This window comes from Puma concolor, chromosome E2 (genome assembly GCF_028749965.1).
Source record: "Puma concolor isolate L17-30 chromosome E2, mPumCon1.1.hap2, whole genome shotgun sequence".
Taxonomy (NCBI): domain Eukaryota; kingdom Metazoa; phylum Chordata; class Mammalia; order Carnivora; family Felidae; genus Puma; species Puma concolor.
Genome location: NC_141681.1, coordinates 7,236,782 through 7,256,636, shown reverse-complemented (window position 1 = coordinate 7,256,636; position 19,855 = coordinate 7,236,782). Strand labels below are relative to the sequence as shown.

The window sequence follows — 19,855 nt, the reverse complement described above, 5'->3', positions numbered from 1 at the left end:
TCTGCCCCATGAGCCTGGCCCTATGTCTCGGGTGCCCATCTTCAGGGGATAAATGGAAGCCAGAGGTTCTGTGGCCGTGACATGGTAGGGCTGGGATTCGGACCCTCTGCCTGACTCGTGGTTGGAGCCCAGGGCCAGTCCCGGGCAAATAATTCTTGTCAAGGGCAAGTCAGGTTGTGGGTTTCGGGCCCAGGTTGTGGAGTCAGACTAGTGTTCATGTCGCCTGGGCTGGACTTGGATTCTTGGACCGAGGGGACTTGGGGCAGACCAGCCTGGTGGGGAGGGGGAGCCCTCTTGCCCCGATCCTGCCTTCTCTGAAAGGGAAGGAAGACTGTCACCTTCTCGCTCGCTGTAACAGGAACTGCCACCACCCGCCACCGCCCCCCCACCCCAACCCCTGACCTTGGTTTGCAAAACTGAGCCTAGTGGGGAAATGAAGGGCTGGCTTGCTAACCACAGTGAAGACTCATTTGCAGAGGCGAAGCAGGGGCAGCAGGGCCCTTCCCCACCAGAAGGGATCGACTCCGGTGGGGCCTCTTCTTGCTGGAACCCCTCAGGCCCCACCATGGGGCTGGGAGCTTGGAGCCTGGTGGCAGCTGCAGGCTTGATAGTCTTTTGACCTCAGTCTTCTCTGTGAAATGGGAGTAATAATAATAATATCGTGGTGATGGGGCACCCAAGTGAGGAAAGGGATGTAAAGCTTTCTCCCCATGCCTGATGGTGCGAACGCTTGGGGGATATTAACCATTATTATCGTGGCCGTGGACACAGTCAGCATCCCTCTCTCAGTCTCCGCTCCGCACGGTAGCCCCTTTCTTGGAATAATCCTCAGGTCAGACCACAGAGGAGTAAAGGCAGATCTCTTAGCACCTGCTCTTGTGTTCCTTCTCGAACACAATTTGGCATTTTAGTTAAACTTCTGGGAGCAGTCTGATGTGAGTTGCCTGGAGGCCTAGCGAGGGCCAGACCCGTTCCTGCAAAGCCGAAGAGTGAGATAGGCCAGCCCTCCTGCCTTGGGTCTGACGGGGGGGACCGTGCCCGCAGGGAGCAGGGTGAGAGTAGGAAGGTGTTGCCTTGCTGGAGGAACCAGCACACCCCCGACTAACTGCGTGGCTCCTTGCATACCCAGCTCGCATGGTGCTGGGGCCGCGGCACCAAGGCAGGGAGACAAGTAATTACAGTAGATATGAGAGCCAGAGGAAAGAGGAAGTTGAGAAGAGGAAGGGAGGCCTTCCCCGGAGAGGGGAGCCTTGAGCCGAGATGAGTGCCCTTTGCTCCTACTGTTGGATTCCTTGGAGAGACTGCTGAATCCTGCCAAAAGCATGCAGCACGGAGGCCCCATGTTTGGGGTTCGGGGACCCCATGAAGGCTCACGGGCTCAGGATGAAATCCTCGCTTGAAAGAACGAGGGCGTTGTGTCTCCAAGGAAGGCTTTCTAGGCCAAGGGGGCCAGTGTGGGTGTGCGGGGCATTCACCCTGGGGCACCCATCTGGAGAGGCTTCTGGGAGACCAGGGCCTTCTCTGGCCGTCTGTCCGTGTCCCTCTGAATCCCTTCCCCTTGACTGCGGCCCTGTCAGGCTGTGGCGAGGGTCCTGAGCCAGTGTGCTGGCCAACATGACCCAGTCTCTGCTGGTGAAGCGGGAGGGCCTCGCGCTGAGGGGCAGCGTCTGGAAACCCCCCCGGCCGGTCCTGTTGATCATTAACAAGATGGAAAGGTATTTCTGCCTCTCTTATCTAACGACTGACTCTGGCAGCGGGAGCCCTCAATACTTGTGGCATCTCTGTCTACCTGCTGAGACTTGGTTACAGAGAAAGGATCCACCTTTAGCCGGATTCTAACCCGGTCATCCCAGGGTTTTCCGAGAGGCCGTTGTGGTAACAGCTCTGTCGAAAATGGAAAAAGGAAGGGGAAAGGGCACGGCCACCTTGCCCACGGCTTTCCTTTCGGCTGTGAGACGCCTGTGCGTCACCGCCCTGCCGCCTTTGGCATCCAGGCCCAGGCAGGTGGCCGAGGGAACGACTTCAGTTTCCTAAGCCAACTCTGGAAAATGGGGGTTTGTTCCCAAGGTTGGCAGGAAGAGAGAGGAGACGGTGAAGTCATCTCTGGCACCTAATAAATACTTTGTAAGGAGGTTCTGGTCTGTTCTCCCTCCAAATCAGGTGCTTCTACCCTGGGATTGACCTTGGCAGGGCTCCATTTTCTGCTGGCAGAGTGGAGTTGGTAGGTCACTGTGTGCCAGTGCCTCTGTGTGGGAGCCGCTGTGGGTGGTGTTTGGGAACCCTGGCTCCAGAGCTGGATGGGCCTGGCTCAGACCTCCAGCACACCCAACCTGCTGGAGCCTCTGTTTCCTCCTCTGAAAAATGGGTGGGCTGGGAACAGTGACCACGTACCTCCTAGGGCTACACGAGGCATCTCTGAGATAATGGATGCCAAGCCCTGGACTGGGTTTTGGGGTTTTTTTTATGTGTATTTATTTATTTTGGTGTGTGTGTGTGTGTGTGTGTGTGTGCGGTGGGGGAGAGAGACAGACAGACAGACACCATGAGCGGGGGAGGGGCAGAGAGAGAGGGAGAGACTGTGAATCCCAAGCAGGCTCGCGGGGCTCAATCTCACAACCTTGAGATCATGACCTGGGCTGAAATCAAGAGTCAGACGCTTAACTGCCTGAGCCACACACCTGCCCCTTGCCTGGTGTTGGATAGACCAGGAGCTGTCAGAGCCTCTCCTGCCTGTAAGGGTTTCAAGGCTGGGGTCCTTGCAGGGACGCTTCTAAGAGGAAGAATCCCAAAGGACTCAGGGTGACACCTGAGCCCCGGAGGGTTGGGGGCGGGATCTTCCTCAGAAAAGAACTCATCTTTCCCTGTGTTATGGTTTAGAATACAGGCTTGGGAGGAGGCTGGGTGGCTCAGTTGTTGGGTGTCCAACTTCAGCTTAGGTCATGATCTCACGGTTTGTGAGTTTGAGCCCCACGTCGGGGCCCCACTCTCTGCTGTCAGCATAGAGCCTGCTTCAGATCCTCTGTCCTCCTCTCTCTCTGCCCCTCCCCCACTGATTCTCTCTTCTTTCAAATAAACATATTAAAAAAAAAGTAGGCTTGGGAGGTAAGACTGCTGGGGGTGAAGTCCTGGCTCAACTAGTGTAGCCTTGGAAAGTCACTGAATCTGCCTGAGTTTCCCCATTTTTGGAATACAGATGGTGAGGTCAACCTCGCATGAGCACACACGTGTTGGGATCCCATCCTAGATGTTTCTGTAAATGTGGCTTCCCTTCACTTTTCTCTGGTTTCCTCTGAAGCCAAGGGGTGGGCAGGAAGATGAGGACCGGCATTTTCCATGGGAGCATTCGGCATCAATCAGCTTCTAGAACTTTCTCTACCCCAGCTGGTCAGAGTTGAGCTAATAGTCTGTGTTCTCAGAACCTTTCTTTTCCTAAAAACACAAGGGCAAACCATCTGACTGAAAGAGTGAGCATATGTTTATGTGCAGGGCTGCTTGGCGGGCTGAGGTTAGGGAAGGACGTGACGAAATGAGAGGTTGCCGTTGAAAGGGGTCCACGTTTGCCCTTCCTCGGGCACTGTGCACAGACTCCTGGCGGGTGTTCATAGAAACTGTGTTCTTGGCTGTTGTCTTTGCCCTTGCGAGTGAGTGGGCCCCTGAGCCAGGCCTGCCCCAGGCCCCCTGCAGGCTACTTCCTCTGGGTTTCTGACTGACTTATCAGAGAGCTGCATGAGCGTCTATTTCTGGCCCAGCTAGAAATAGTCTGGATCCTGGCACAAGGCAAACACAGAGTCTCTTCCTAGGATGGAGAAGTAGCCTATGGGGAGGGGGTGGGAAATCTCTCTACAGTGTCCCTGGGGGAACCTAGTCTTGGGCGCCATGATTTGCAGACCCTGCCCAGGGAGGGAGAGTGGTTCCTTTGCAGTCTCTGATCGAGTCAAGGGGAACATCTGTTGGGTATTAGCATGGTCTTTCTTTTTCTTTCTTTCTTTCTTTCTTTCTTTCTTTCTTTCTTTCTTTCTTTCTTTCCTTCCTTCCTTCCTTCCTTCCTTCCTTCCTTCCTTCCTTCATTCCTTCTTTCTTTCCTTCTTTCTTTCCTTCTTTCTTGATACTTCGTATTTTTTTAATCAAAAAGTTTGAGATCATTGTAGATTGACATAAAGTTGTAAGAACTAATAACAGAGAGAGCTCATGGAGACCTTACTCTGTTTCCCCCAATGGTGATGTCTTGCAAAATTATATACGGTGTGATAGCACAGGGTGCTGGCATTGATTCGGTCCACTACAGACCGTCTTCAGGTTTCCTCCGTTTGACGGCTACTGTGTGCGCGTTCCTGTATCTGCCACCACAGCCCCGTCCGTCGTGACAAGGATCCTTGTGCTGTGTCTTAATAACTACGCTCACTCTGTGCGTAAGGTATGCATATGGTAAAATGCACAAGCAGGGGGTATAAGCATGTATAAGGTTCCCTCTGTGACCATGTTCTCCGGCCACTGCCCAGATTGGATCTAGCTCACTCCCCAAACTCCAGGACCTACCGCCTCCAGGAGGTCACCACCGTTCTGACTTGTGTCTCATGTGTGAGTCTTAACACGGCTTGGTCAGCCTCACGCCCTCTGCCCTCTGCTTTCTCACCTTTTATAACTCGGAACCACGCTGAGGGCTTGGTCTGTGGCATCAGCTGTTTCTAGGCAGAATTTAATCACGTCCTGTTGCCACTGCCTTTGTGTTGTACGATTCCTGTTATACATGGTTGTCTCTTTTTACCAGAGACAACTCATTATTGAAATACATCTGTACATATATATATTTTTTTCAGTTGAAAAGGTGAGTTGACTTAGAAGACCAATGTCACACAGTGCCAGCAGGATACAGACATGGCAAACTTCATAGAGGTGATAATCACATGACTGACATCTGAGAAATGGTGTCAGAAGCAAACATGACTCCAAAAAGAGAAAACAACCCAAATCAACAACTGGTCCAGTGGGGGGTGGGGTGGGGCAGGATCTATCTATAATCTTGGTACAGTGAAGGCCTTCCGTGTAACTGTGGGAGACGGGACTGGTTTAAAGCCAAGCAGATTAAAATTTCAACAGGCCCTGTATAAGGTGGTGAGCCCTTCCTTAGGTCTTACTGATTTTTGTCATACCTGCCCTCCACCTGTTTTATATGCGATCTGTATTTTTAAATGGACTCGTTCTAAATTTACAGATGGTACTAGATGTGTTTTTTTTCCAGTTGATGTTAAACTGTGTCACACGACATAACAAGATGTGGGCACCATTTAGGGTATCACATACCTACCACACGACAGGATTATTCGCACTGAGTCTCCAGCAGGAGAGGGAAAACTTCAAATTCAAGTGACCCTGAAAGAGTGTGTGTTTACAGAATTCTTTGATGCTTGGTGTTTGGGGTGTTAGCTGGCCGGTTCAGGAAGCCCCTCTTTCTCATCTTCTCGTGAGTTTGGAGACACTTGAGAAACACAGGTCAGTGACAAATAGTGACAAAGAAGGTCTGCTCTGGGTGTGTGCCTCCTGGGGAGTCTCACTTGGATTCTGTCTCTGGCGCCTGGGCCGCTGACTCTGTCTCTGGCCCTGGTGGACACCCATGGGCCACTTGGAGGCAGCCCCCTCTGAGAGGCAGGGAGCAGAGCAGGGCGCATGGTTCCTGGGGGACAGACCGGACCAGAACTAGACAGGGAGACTGAGCTGGGCATGCCTACTTTCTTCTTAGGGACTCCTGTTGAAGACTGTTGGCTGCTCTCCTGGAGAGAAGGGGTCCCTAGAGAGACTAGCTCATTCCTTTCCTCCAGTATCACTTAAAACTCTGAAGCATCTATAAAGCAGTTCATCCAGCATTTCTGTGTGAATGCCAAGCATGACAGTCACAACGACCTACTCAGTTGAGTGCTGTTGTCCTGGAAGGGTCTTCTCCTGTGGAAGCGCAAGGCTGGGACCTTCCCCGCTGGAGATGGCACAGTTCCAGCAATGGTATTTTTTAACAAAGAAGACAAGGGCAGCCCCCTGTCACTCCCCAACGCCTAGGCTTTCTTTTTTTTTTTTTTTTTAACGCCTAGGCTTTCAAAGGACTTTAGTATCTGAAACTCGTGGAACAGTTTACATTTTACCAAGTTCTTGCAGATGTATCTACGTATGGGATGGATATTCGTTCCCATTTTACAGATGAGAAAGTAAAGGCAAAGCCAGAATGAAGAAACCCATCCCAGGTTGCGTAGCCTGGATGGGTAGAGTCAGACTTGAAGCACATGTCTGCTAGATTCTTCTCCCTCTCTCTCTCTCTCTCTCTCTTTTTTTTTTTTTTTTTTAATGTTTACTCATTTTTGAGAGGCAGACAGAGCACAAGCTGGAGAGGAGCAGAGAGAGAGGGAGACACAGAATCTGAAGCAGGCTCCAGGCTCTGAGCTGTCAGCACAGAGCCTGATGCGGGGCTCGAACCCACAAACTCTGAGATCATGACCTGAGCTGAAGTCAGATGGTTAAGTGACTGAGCCACCCAGGTGCCCCTGGCTGCTAGATTCTTCTAAAGTTGAGCTCTTTTAGGTCTCCCATGCAGACCCTTTTTATTTTTATTTTTTAAAGCAGGCTCTATGTGCAACTGGGGCTTGAACTCGTGATGCTGTGATCAAGGGCCACATGCTCTACCGACTGAACCAGCCGGGTGCCCCTCACGTTGACCTTTTTCTTTTCTTTTTTTTTTTTTTTAATTTTTTTTTAACATTTATTTTTGAGACAGAGAGAGACAGAGCATGAACGGGGGAGGGTCAGAGAGACAGGGAGACACAGAATCTGAAACAGGCTCCAGGCTCTGAGCAGTCAGCACAGAGCCCGACGCGGGGCTTGAACCCACGGACAGTGAGATCGTGACCTGAGCCGAGGTCTGATGCTTAACCGACTGAGCCACCCAGGCGCCCCAATCTCAGCTGTTGATGTAGCTTCAGGGTTACACTCTGTCATGTATGCGAAACAGCCCGGCACCCTTGGTTTGGCAAAGCAGAGTTTTTCATCGAGACATAGCACCCGTGAGACAAGGTGACACCACTGGCAGCGGTGAAGGTGGTGTTGGAAGGTGGTACGAAAGGACACGCATCCCAATAGCTAAATTAACCTTGACTGAGACCTCTTCCTGGGGCCACGCGGTTTCTATTTAGTGTAATTTCACCTTGTTTGCAGAGCAGCTCGGTGAAGGAGGTATTGCTATCACTGTGCAGATGAGGAAAGAACTGAGATGGGAGGTGATTTGCCCGAGCTCTGGGGTGCCTCGCAGGGCTCTCCCGCCCCCACATCCCCCCCTCCTGGGGTTCCCTCCAGCCTTCAGAACTCTCCCAAGATGCCCTCAGAGAAGCCTTTCTTCCCCTTGTGGGGAGAAGCCCCCATGTAGACTCTGTTCCCGTCCTTTGAGGTGTTCAGTGTGGTTGGAGGCTTATGTGTTCGTGTGCTGGTTCAGAGAGGGTCTCTCCTCCCCAGGCTTCTGAGGGCGGGGCCACGTCCGTGTGTCTCTTCCCAGTACATCCTCAGCATGATGCTTAGTAACCACCTGGCCGATTGAATGGCTGGCAGGTGGGCAGGGGGCGGGGCGGGTATGTGTGGGAAGGTGGCCAAGCTTCAGCAGTCCCTTTTCCCCTTGCATACCACTGGGGCTTCCCTGACGATGCTTTAAGCCTGTTTGCCCTCATTTGAGGGCGAGTGTGGGAATCAAAGAAAAGGTCACATGCCCGGTGTGAGGGTAGGAGGGTTTCTAGGAGTGGGGGGCAGCCTGAGAGTGGCCCGGAAAGGAAACAGTTTGAAGAATGGGTCATGGGGACGGCCAACAAAGAGGGCGGGGGAGTGGGCGGAGGTTGGAGCCCCAAGTGTGTGTCTTCAGGTGATGGGTGGGGAGGGCAGCCGGGAGCGTGGTCGGACCTGGGGAAAGCCCTAGGTGATGCTGGGAAGCCAAGTTTGTGCAGAGATGAGGCCTCACTTCTGTGGCCGTGTTATCTCACTTCTTCAAGCAGGAAATACGGCTGCTGAGCCCCACCACATGAGCGTGCATGGTCTGAGCTCTGGCCACCAGAGCCTACTTTGAAAATAAAGTCGGTCATCTTAGTGAATGTGTGTGTGCCCTTGGCAAAAGTTCCAACTCAGGCAGATCAAGCCCACCGTTAGCCCGTCATCCTCTGCACCAGTAAACCTTATTGTCAGCTAGTTGGAGAAATCTTATTTTTTCTACCTTTTCTCCTGCTTTTACATATACACATATATATGTATACAGATACAGGCGTCCCTCTTTGGCTGAGTCTAATGTGTTCCTGGAAACAGAAGTAATGACATCTTTTTTTTTTTAGATAGCCGTGTAGTATGTCCTGTTAAACGTGGATATAAATGGTGATGAATCACCAACTGATTGGAAAAAACCTATTTCTCTGGTATTGCTTAATACCTGTAAACATCTGAAAGCCAACCCACTGTGTATTCTGCACGAATACAGAGCATTGACGGCAACAAATATCATTTGGTAGCTACCTAATTATTCGATGCTTTAATGAACTCGTTCCCGGACATGCTTGCGAATAGTACGTAGGATACCATGTGGTGTTGGTTGTGAATTTTGATTTTTTTTCCCCTTGTCCTCTACTTTGTGACTTAATACAAATGACCGTGAAATAACCTGTTGAAAATACTAGAGAGGTCATCTAAACGGGACTCAGTTTGGTAGTTTGCTTGTCAGAGGTAAACGCTAGGACTCCAGCAGGACTTAATTGGATGGGCAGGACACTCGGCTTGAGGCAGGATGATTTTCAGCATTGGGACTACTGAATATGGTCCTGTCCTACTGCAGACTGATACACACCAGTGTTTTCATCAGTCCCTGCACACAAACATCTACAGTGGGTGTAATCTGGGCAGTGCATCTTGTGTAAAAAAAAAAAAAAAAAAAAAAAAGATTGGCAAGTTACAGTGGGTATTTAGATAGAATTGTCAGACAACTGTGCACAATACGTACGTACATGTGTGTGTCCATACATGCGGATACGTACGTACAAGTGCAGACACAGGCACTTAACATCCAGGATCCTATTTACGTGAGATGCAGTGGATTTTTTTTCCACATCAGTATTTCTGGATGTGCCCCTTCAATGTCCACAACAGAGAAATTGAGAGACGGTGTTTTTTCTTATACCTTCCGGGAGAGCAACTTTATTCACTTATATCAGTAATTCAAAAAATCATTGCTAACAAGCACCTAGAAGTTACTACATCTCTATTAGTTACAATTATAGGGCTCTATTTTTTTCTTTTATTATTTTTTTAATGTTTTTATTTATTTGAGAGAGCGCAAAACAATGTGCCCACGAGCAGGGAAGGGGCAGAGAGAGAGAGAGGGAGACACAGAATCCTCAGCAGGCACCGGGGTCCGACACAGGCCTCGAAGTCGCAGACCCCGAGATCATCACCTGAGCCAAAGTGGGCCACTTAACCGACTGAGCCACCCAGGTGCCCCTACCGGGTGCTACTTTAATGCCCGCACGTGCACACACAGGCTCCTCGAGTCCTTAAAGAGCAGCGTGTGAGGAGGCCATTCTTGCTCCTGTTGTCCACATGAGGAAGTGGGGGCCCAAAGAGGTGAATTCCTGCTGGAAGCACCTAGAAGCTGGGATTCAAACGCAGGCAGTCTGGTTCCAGAGTCCACCCACTAGGCACCACACATGAACTTTGCGTGACTTGGGAGGCAAGTTTGCAACCCCGGCCCTAGGATTCTGTTTCCAGCTGCAGGTCAGAAAGCTGACTGGGGATTGATCGAGTTGAGTGCAGGAGGCCTGACCCCCGCTTTGTGCCCTGTACCCCATGGGCAGTGGGATCATCATTCAGCAGGGTGCCCCTGTGTGATGCAAGATCAGATAAATATCAGGGATGACCAACAGGCCCCTCAGACTTGGCCGATTACCAAATAGAACCCCCCTCCCCCCCCCCCCCCCCGCACCACCCGCTGCTTGAGGCATTTCCTGTCTGCCTTCTTGGGGCTCTTGGTAACCAGGGTGGGGGTCGTGGATAGTGGGCAGCCCTCGTTCCTCTGGAGCTGGCCCCTCCTTGCTCGGTGGCCTGGGAAGTAGCAGTGACAGCTGTGAAGGGCTGAGTGGTGGCCCCACCCCTGCCTTTGCACAGAGGCCTCAGCCACAGGCCCATCCACGGCTGACTTGACATCGACGTTTAAGCGCCTTCCCGGGCCCGGGTGGTGGCTGGACAACCCTGTGGCATGAAGGTGTTACCTCACAATTAAACCGGCAACCCTGAGAGTGTGGACTCAGGAGGGTGGCTTTCCACTCCCAGGAGATACCCAAGAGAACTGAGAACAAGTGCTCAAACAGAAACCTGTATGTGAACGTTCACTGCCGCATTATTCACAGTAGCCGAAAGGTGGAGGCAATCCAAGCGCTTGTCACCGGAAGAACGGACACAGAAAACGTCGTCCATCTGCACACTGGAATATTACCCCTCCCTAGAAAGGAATAAAGCACTAGCCCCAGCTTACGTTGAAGATCTCATGCTAAATGAAAGAAGACAGACGCAAAAGACCACGTGCCTTGTGATTCCGTGTATATGAAATGTCCAGAAAAGGCAGCTCTGTAGAGAGTGAAAGTAGGTTCGTGGCTACCAGGGGCTGGTGTGCAGACAGGATGGGGAATGGAAAGTGACAGCTGAAGGGTGTGGGTTTCTCTTGGTGGTCGTGAAGACGTTCTTAAATTGACTTTGCTGGGGGTTTACACAAGCCTGTGAATCGTACGTTTGAAATGGATGAATTTTATGTGAACGGTATCTTAATAACGCCGTCACATTCAAAGAGATTGCGGTGTCTCTAATCCCAGATCCATCTGCTGAGCCAAGACACCTTTGGGGATACAGCACGTACAGGCAGTGACCTCTTGTCCTGTGTCCACGTTTCAGCTTTCCTCGGCTGGGAGCCCCGAGAAGCTGTTCTCTTCAGTAGCTGGGACTTGTGTACATCCATCACTCTTCTGCTTGAAATAGATACTGGGCCTTTGACCCCTCCAACACACCGATCCCTGCACCCTGTGGGGATAGCACAGAAGCTACTGGATCAATTACCTGATGTGGCAAAGGCCCCCGCAGGTGGACTCTGATGGCTGTAGCAGTCATTTCTGCACATTGAAGCCAGCTTGGTGTGAACACTGCAGCCCTCTGCTTGAGGACTGGGGAGTCAGGCCCCCGAAACAGCCCTCAACCCACAGCGGATGGCGGTTAGGGTTAAATACCCTGGCTGTCTTGCTTCCTGGTGGGGTGAGGCCTCCCACAGCCCCCGTGCGGTCAGCTCCAGGTGCCCATGGCCGGCCAGTGCAATTCCTAGCATCCTCCTCCTGCTCGGCCGCTTTCCTTGTCTGTCTCACATCCCCAGTCCTCTACGGTGTTCCTGGGATCACCTCCCAAATAAACCACTGTGCTCAAATCTTCCCCTGAGGGTCCCCTTCTGGGGAAAGCCAAACCAAGGCACCTGAGAACCTAATTCCTTCATTCCGTGGGAACCCGAGTTCCTGCTCTGAGCCAGGCCCTGGTGCGGGGGGCCGTTAGGCTCCAGTTGGGGGTGAGCAGGATGGACGTGATCCCTGTTCTCCTGGGGCTTTTGTGGGGGGATGGGGAAATGTACATCCACAGGTAGATGAACCTGGAAACATACTCGTGCAAGTGAGGAGCGGTACAGCACAGATCTAGAAATAAGAGGATGAGTCGGGGGGTGGAGAAGGCAGGTATTGCTAAGTCACTTCACTGAGATCTGCCCAGATCTGGTCAGCCGGTGAGTGAGGAGCGAGGACAAGCCTGGGGAGAGGGAAGTGGGTGGGAGGACATCACGGAGGCGAGCCATCCCACTGTGGCGGGGTTGCGGGGGGAGGTGGTGCCTGTAGCCTGTCCAGGACAGGCCCAGCTCCGAACAGAGCAGAGTTGCTTCCTGGGGCTGAAGTGGAAGGTGGCGGATGGTCAGGACCACCTGCCTGCTCAGAATGCCTGTTTCTTTTTCATTCCGTCTCCATCTCTCCTGCTCTTGCCTCTCTGACTGTGTGTGTGTATCTGTATCTCCCTCCCTCCTCGGCTGGGTGGCTTGTCCTCTGCTCCTGTCTCTGTCTGTCTTTCCCCTTTTGGGTTTCTCTACGTGTGTTTGTTCACATCTCTGCGTTTAGCTCCCTCTGTCCCATCTCTGGTTCTGTCCCCGGTCTCTCTGCCCCCTTCCTCGTTCAACAACTATTTATTGGGCTCTACTGTTTACCAACCACCCTGCTGGGGGGGGGGGCGGTGTGGAGGTGGGGGACACAGTGATGAGGAAGGGAGCACCATCCAGGGGAAGAGTTCTGACTCCACGAGTCACAGCATTAAGCTCTTGCCTCTGTTCTGAGCTGTGGGGTGGGGCGAGGGGCTGGTATGTATGACCGCAGGAGTTGGAGGGTGTTCCATGCGTCTGATGGTGGTTGAGCTGAGTTGGCAAGGGGGAAGTTGGAGCTAACCAGGCAAAGGGCATTCCTAGCAGAAACAACAGCGTGTACTGTTGCCCTGTGGTGGGGGTGGCCGGCCGCTCACCAGGTGGCTGGAGCATGGGGGGTGAGGGTGCAGGGGCTGGCGGGGTCAACACCGGGCCTTGGCTCTTAGTCCTAAGAGCACCGGGATGCCATCAGAAGGTTCGAAGCCCAGGAGTAGCCTGAGTATGTTTGTATTTCATAAAAATGACTCTGGCTACTGGTAACTTGGGCTACTTCGGTGGACCAAGCGAGAGATTCCAGTGGCTTGGATCGTGGTGTTGGCCGTGGGAATGAATGGATAGTACATGGCGGGCAGCATGCTCCCCGCTACCCCCAGACTCATGTTTTATCAGCCAGGGGGCAGTAGCAAGAGAAATTTTGCAAACATCTCTGGCCAAAAAAGTCCCTGGAGGATGCAGGGGGCCCAGTTTGGGCCATGTGCTCATACCTGAAGCAGGCGTGGTCCCCTGGGGTGGGGCACCTTGGTCATTCCTAGGACCCTTGGGCCCCCTCTTTGGCTTGTCATGGTAGGAGGCGAGGAAGGGCAGATCGGCATCATCTGAAGCAGGAATGGGTCTATCCCAGGAAAGGTGCTTTTTTGACAGAAAAAAAGGGGAGGAAGGGACCGGTTGAGTTTGTCTTATGACAGTCCATGATCATCCTATGGTAGGCAGTGAGGTCTCCCTTGGGTCAGGTGGCCATCTGTGGGGGAAGCAGTCACCCAGTGGGTCAGGTGGCCATCGATGAAGGGTATCACCCCTGGGTCAGGAAACCATCCTGTGTGTGGGGGGGAGGGGTCACCCCTGGGTCAAGTGGCCATCTGTGAGGGGGAGGGGTTGCCCCTGGGCCAGGTGGCCATCCGTGAGGGAGAGGGGTCACCCCTGGGCCAGGTGGCCATCCTGTATATGAGGGGAAGGGTCACCCCTGGGTCAGATGGCCATCTGTGAGGGGGAGGGGTCACCCCTGGTCCAGGTGGCCATCCGTGAGGGGGAGGGGTCGCCCCTGGGCCAGGCAGCCATCTGTGGGGTGGAGGGGTCGCCCCTGGGCCAGGTGGCCATCCTGTGTGTGAGGGGAAGGGTCACCCCTGGGCCAGGTGGCCATCCGTGAGGGGGAGGGGTCGCCCCTGGTCCAGGTGGCCATCCATGAGGGGGAGGGGTCGCCCCTGTGCCAGGTGGCCATCTGTGGGGGGGAGGGGTCGCCCCTGGGCCAGGCAGCCATCTGTGGGGGGAGGGGTCGCCCCTGGGCCAGGCAGCCATCCTGTGTGTGAGGGGAAGAGTCACCCCTGGGCCAGGTGGCCATCCGTGGGGGGGAGGGGTCACCCCTGGGCCAGGTGGTTATCCGTGAGGGGGGGGGTCACCCCTGGGCCAGGTGGCCATCCTGTGTGTGAAGGGAAAGGTCACCGCTGGGTCAGATGGCCATCCGTGGGGGGGATGGGTCACCCCTGGGCCAGGTGGCCATCCTGGCCCAATTTGTCCAGGAGTGGGTTGGAGTTCAGCAGCAGCAGGGATTATAGGGAGAGTGGATTTCCTCTTATTTCTGCGTCTCTTGGTCTACAACAACTGTCCCAGTACTTAGTAGCTTCAACCAGCCAGGTTTTTACTTGCTTGCAATGTAATCCTGCCGTCCAGGCAGGGCTGAGGGGCCGGGACCGCCTGTCTCCAGGCCAGGGATGAGGGGGCTGGGCTGTGCGTGAGCGGGGTGCAGGCGCGGGCTGCGTCCCCAGGCGGAGTGAACCCCAGCTTCTCATGGGCTCCTCTCAATTGTCTTCCAGTGGATATCATGGAAATCAAGGAAATCCGCCCCGGGAAGAACTCCAAGGATTTTGAGCGCGCGAAGGCAGCCCGCCAGAAGGAAGACTGCTGTTTCACCATCTTGTACGGCACCCAGTTCGTCCTGAGCACTCTCAGTTTGGCAGGTGAGTGCACGTCCGTGTGCTTTCCTCCCTGACTGTGCCTGGCTTCCTCCCCGGGACGTCCTCTAGCAGCAGAATGCCGTCATGTGTATTCCAGGGACATCGGGGTTTTGAATTCTCCCCTGCCTCTTTCTAGCTGTGTGCCTTTGGGCACGCTGCTCAACCTCTCTGAGCTGCAGTTGGCTCAGCTGTGAAACAGGGAGAATGATCGCGTCTGCCCCAATGGGATGTTGTAAGCGTCTGTTAAGGGCCTGCTTGGCTCATGCAGATTGCTGAAGGCAGGTTCTAGTTTTCATCCAACAGAGCCTGGTCTACACTGTTTACTCAGCTTAGCTAATCTGGAGGAAGGATCCTGAAATCTTTTATCTCACACATATGTGTGCACACACACACATACACACATGTGCATGCACACGTACACACACACACGTGCATGCACACGTACACTCACACATGATCTGGAGGTGAGATTTCCAGCCATCCCTCTGAATCCACCAAAAAGCCGAAAGAGCCTCTGTGAGGCCAGAAGATAAGCTGTGGAAAAGCTCAGCACTTCACTCAGAGGCAGAAGCTTGTCCCCCCTTCAGGCCCAGCCCCGGGACTTACTGACTTAGAGCTGTGTGTGCAACCACGACTGATGAGAGAGAAAGTAAATCCCACTAAAGGTAGACCAAGGCGAGGAGAAGATGAAACCTGAGCATGGACATGTAAACGAGGGCAAAGCAGCTCTCGTTGATTTGCTTTCTCTGTCACGCACCTCTGAGCGTCCACTCTGCACTGGACTGACCTAAATGTCCCTGGAGCCATGGAGATGAATGGGACCCAGTCGCTGCCTTGCGGACGGGCGCTCACAGTGCACTGTGATGAGAGCTAGAGGCCGATCACCATACAGTGTGCTGTAGCGGCACGGAGGGCCCACTTCCAGGAAAGGCTTTGCAGAGGAGGGCCCTTTTTTTTTTTTTTTTTAACGTTTATTTATTTTTGAGACAGAGAGAGACAGAGCATGAACGGGGGAGGGTCAGAGAGAGAGGGAGACACAGAATTGGAAGCAGGCTCCAGGCTCCGGGCCATCATCAGCCCAGAGCCGATGCAGGGCTTGAACTCACGGACCGTGAGATCGTGACCTGAGCCGAAGTCGGACGCTTAACCGACTGAGCCACCCAGGCGCCCCTAGGAGGAGGGCCCTTTTAAACTGGGTTTTGAGGCATACGTAGGAGTTGGGAGGAAAGAGGGAGGCCAGTCCGGGGGGAGGGTGGTGCGTGTGTGAGGAGCTGAAGGAGGGAAATAGCAAGCTGGATGTGGGAGATGGGGGGCGGACGTCTGACGGTTGGCGTGTGGTTGGTGCAGAGATGACGCAGCAGAGAGGGGCCTGGGCCCGTGAACTTCCAGTGTCATGTCCACTTTGCTCTGCTGCAGGCTGAGGTCTGGTTGTTCTGGGCAGGGAGACCGTGAGTCCAGGGTGCCAGCTTTGGTGTCTGTTCCACTCTGGAGTCTCTCTTCCAGAGCTCTCCAGTTCCAGTCCAGTAGAGAGGGAGTGACACCTGGATTCAGATCCCAGCTTCACGCTTACTGGCTCTGGGACGGGTCTCTCTGCCCTCTGAGCTTCCTAGTCTCTTCCTGCACACGGGAAGGGTGAGAGCAGCCGCCTCAGCGTGCTCTCGTCCACGTGAACAGGGTAGCTGGTCCTTAAGGCATGTGTCATAACTCAGAGGCGTTTGCCTTGCTAGCTCCATTTTACTGATGAGGAAATGAGGCACAGAGAGGCTGAGGAACCAGCCGAATGTCACACAGCCCTCAAGCGGTGCCGAGGGACTTGTGGTCCCTCAGTGATGCCAAGCCCTTGCCTTCTCCCTGACCTTATCTGGAAACGGGAAATGCTGAGGGCTGCTCTGGATTGGGGTGTGAATAATCCTAGACCCTGCACTTTATTCGTTAGCATAGGAGTAAAAGCTAAAACTCGTGGGGGGAAAACTCGTGTCCCACTTGTCACCCCTGCTGTAGAAGGGTCATCGCTGGCACGTGGCCTCATCTTGGACAGAAGGCAGGTCGTAGAGCCACGAAGGTGTGAAGGAGATGCCTTTTCCGTGCCCTCGTGCAAAACTAGAAACCAGCACTGGCTTCTCCCGTCCCCGTGGGCTGTGTGGGGCTCGGTCTGTCTGTAGAGGGTTTCCCAGCGAGTGACAACATTTGCCTTCCTATTCACCTGTCCAGCTGATTCTAGAGAAGACGCGACTAAGTGGCTCTCTGGCTTGAAAATCTTACACCAGGAAGCGATGAGTGCGTCTACGCCCACCATTATTGAGAGGTATTGACTTTTGCTTGTTTATCTCTGTATTTGCACGTTAATTTATTCTTTTCCCTTGAGCCAACGTGAGTGAAGAAAAGAAGAGTGGGGCGTTTCATCTTGGAGGCTCAGTGAGTGTCCTCTGTGCAGCAGCTCCCAGTAGGCGCTCTGGGCTCCCCACCTTCTCGTCGGAGAGCCTCTCTTGGTGCTAAGCCTTGCTTGGCCTGGTGGGGTGAGGAGTACATTGAAGCCGAGCCAGAAACACACGTTGGCGTTGTGTCCCAGGGGAGGATTGAGGGCCTCCTTCTTACAGGATCAGGAAGGGATTAAACCAGCTCACCAAATCGCAGTCAGATGCAGGGTACCGCATTTCGCAACTGCCACTGCCTCCTGGATTGGGGAGGCTCAGGACTGCCTTGCCCGGGAGTCAGCGTCACGGACGTCTGCGTGGGATTGTGTGTGAATTCTCGTCCCCTCGGTTAAAGCCCTCGGATTCCCGCCATTTTTCTTAACAGCTTTTTGGGGGGATTAATGAATGTCATCAGAGAGGATCATCGGTTTAAGGAATGCCGGCCTCTAGGCTCCACTAGGAGGGGCCTCTTGGCTCCTAACTAGGGCGTGTCAGCCCCAAGGAGAAACCTGCTTCTTCCCAAGCTGCCTGAGTTAGCAAATTGGAAAATTCCTCTTGTTTCCAGTTTCCTTTGCCCCCATTCCATAGAACTAGTTTTGTTTGTGTACTAATTCTCTGTCTCTCCCTCTGTCTCAACTCTCTTCCCAGTTGGCTGAGAAAGCAGATTTATTCAGTGGATCAAACCAGAAGAAACAGGTGAGATTCGTTCATATTTTTGTGGGTTTTCTTCCAGATCATTTTGGCCTCTGGTGTTCTTTCCTTGAACATCCCGAGGCAGTCGGAGCATGTTTTGTGGTGTGGAAAGGTCCTCGTGAGGTTGGATTGGACCCTCGAGGTACCAGGCACCGCACCAGGTGCTGGGTGTTGATGGAGACACGACCGTCTGGGGCCTTGCTTCCGTGGATGCTCAAGTCCGTCTGCACAGACAACTTCTCTGGAGCACTTGGACCTTGTGCTTGAGGCCTTTGTATTCCAGCACCTTCCGTGTCCCTGGGAGAAACGAGATCGCCGTGGCGCCTGCCCGATTTTGTGGTGGGACAGAGGTCCACCGTTAACGAAGTAACCCGTGTTGACTCGCGATGGTTACTCGGGCTGGGCGGACGTGAGCCGGGCAACAGGATAACACGCAATTCGTTGTGCTTGTTCACTGAACAGCACGTCTCAGAGCAGTTCCCTCCCTGTCAGCACACATGATGCTGTGTGCCAGACGTTTCTGTAACAAACATGGTTTTGTCCTTGGCTGGAGCGTAATTTCCTTACTTATGAGAAATCACTTCCTTCTTGATGGAGGCAGAGTGGTTCCTGGTCCTTTGTTATCATTGTGTCGACTGTTGCCTTGGCAACCTTTGGGTCTCCCTGTGGGTAAACGTGTGTGATAGAGTCTTAGAGGAGGGGTCCCAGCCATGCAGCGTTTTCTGGTCTACCATTTTGAGGGAGATGGTAGCAATTAGCATTTGTCCCAGCGGTCAGGAGGGCACCCCTTTCCCTATGCCCTGTATCACCGGACTGACCCGTGATGACCTATGGGTGAAAGGCAACAGCAGATTTTTGCTTAAATTTGTATTTATTTATGAGTGAAGTTGAAGATGCTCTCATCTGTTTTTTTAGGTTATGATCCAGTTGTTATTAATAATAAACTGATAAAAACCACCATTTATTGAGCCCCCACATACTAGATACTGTGCTCGGCACTTAAAATTAATATATCATTTGAGCCTCACAAAAGAGGCTCTTTTTCTTAAAGTGTAAGTGATTTTCCTTCCTTCTTTTCTCTGCTAAGGTATGTCAGTGTGGTATGCGAGGTCGCAGCTAGCCTTTCCAACTGTCCCCAGGTGTCCCCTTTCCATCTCGCAGGCTCCTGGGGGTCAGGCCGCTGTCCTCCATCACCTGGTGATGTCAGAGTTCGGACGCGCCTCCTCCGTGGTTTGTTCCACGTACGCCGTCCAACGGGACGATGGAGAAACTGTAACCGGTGGTGGTGAAACGTTCAGCCATGTTGTTAGGTCTGCAGAAACACGCTCCGTGTTCTGCGTCCCCCTCCCTCGTCCACCTGTCCAGCAGTCACCGTGTGGTCCCACACCCCGGGCTGTGCCCTGGTGTTAATGCAGGTGGATCTGGGGTGGGGGGTCCCCACGTCAGAGGATTTTGTTCACACTGGTCTCTTTCAGCCTCCGAGGTGGGGCCTCCCTCGTGTTTCCTTTCTGTGTGGCTTCGAGGTGATTCATTGTTGGGCTTGGCACAGGGGTGACAGGTGGAGCCCCCCCGGGCCCTCTCTCCGTGCACGCCGGGTACAGGGTTGCTGCTTTGGTGTGGAAGTCCGCCTCTCCATCTTGTCAAGAAACGGAAGCCTCCCTCTGGCTGTGCTGCTCAGAATGCATTCCCGCTCAGGGGTCATCTTTCCATCGACCAGAACCTTCAGCAGAGAAGAAGTCAGTTTCTGGACTTGACACCCCGTTCCTGGCTTCACCGTTCACTCTCCCCGACTTTGCTCTCCTCGGGCACAGCCCCGCCGCTCTGTCAACATGTGGAAAACGCCACCTTTCCTGTGGTTCTGGGAGGCCCGGGTGGAGTTTTTCCAGAGGAACTCCGACCGAGGTGCCAGCTGCAGGGCGACCGACTTCTGCTCTGCCAGTTTCCCCTCCCTTCCTGTCGCCCACGACCGATGGCGTTTCCTGAAGGAAAACAAAGGAGTGGCAGAAGCCAAGGAAAGACCCCCCGGGTGGGCGGCGGGCGTCAGGCTCGAGGCCGCCTGGCCCAGGCGGTGCCCAGCTCCCCGGCGCTCGTCTCGGCCAGCCCGCCTCGTCCACCGTCGAGCGCACCCAGAGGGGAAAGGGGTATCAGCTGGCGTTTGTGGAGAACCGGGTTTGCAGCGGCCAGGGTGCTCTTGGAGTTGCAGGGGCTTCTGGAATGTTCAGACTGCTGAGCTGGGTGCCTCGTGGTCCATTTCATGAGGACACTGAGGCCAAGAGGAGTAACCTGATTCATCTGCAGCAACCCAGCTTGCT

General features: G+C 53.6%; 1 protein-coding gene across 1 annotated transcript in view; it reads left to right on the top strand.

Moving 5' to 3' along the window:
• Positions 1-19,855, top strand: part of PLCG2 (phospholipase C gamma 2) — a 154,877-nt gene that overhangs the window by 44,126 nt on the left and 90,896 nt on the right. Inside the window, exons 3-5 of the mRNA XM_086688823.1 lie at positions 14,296-14,439; positions 16,648-16,741; positions 17,499-17,546. Coding sequence (XP_086544949.1) covers positions 14,296-14,439; positions 16,648-16,741; positions 17,499-17,546 — 286 coding nt within the window. The remainder of the gene's footprint in view (positions 1-14,295; positions 14,440-16,647; positions 16,742-17,498; positions 17,547-19,855) is intronic.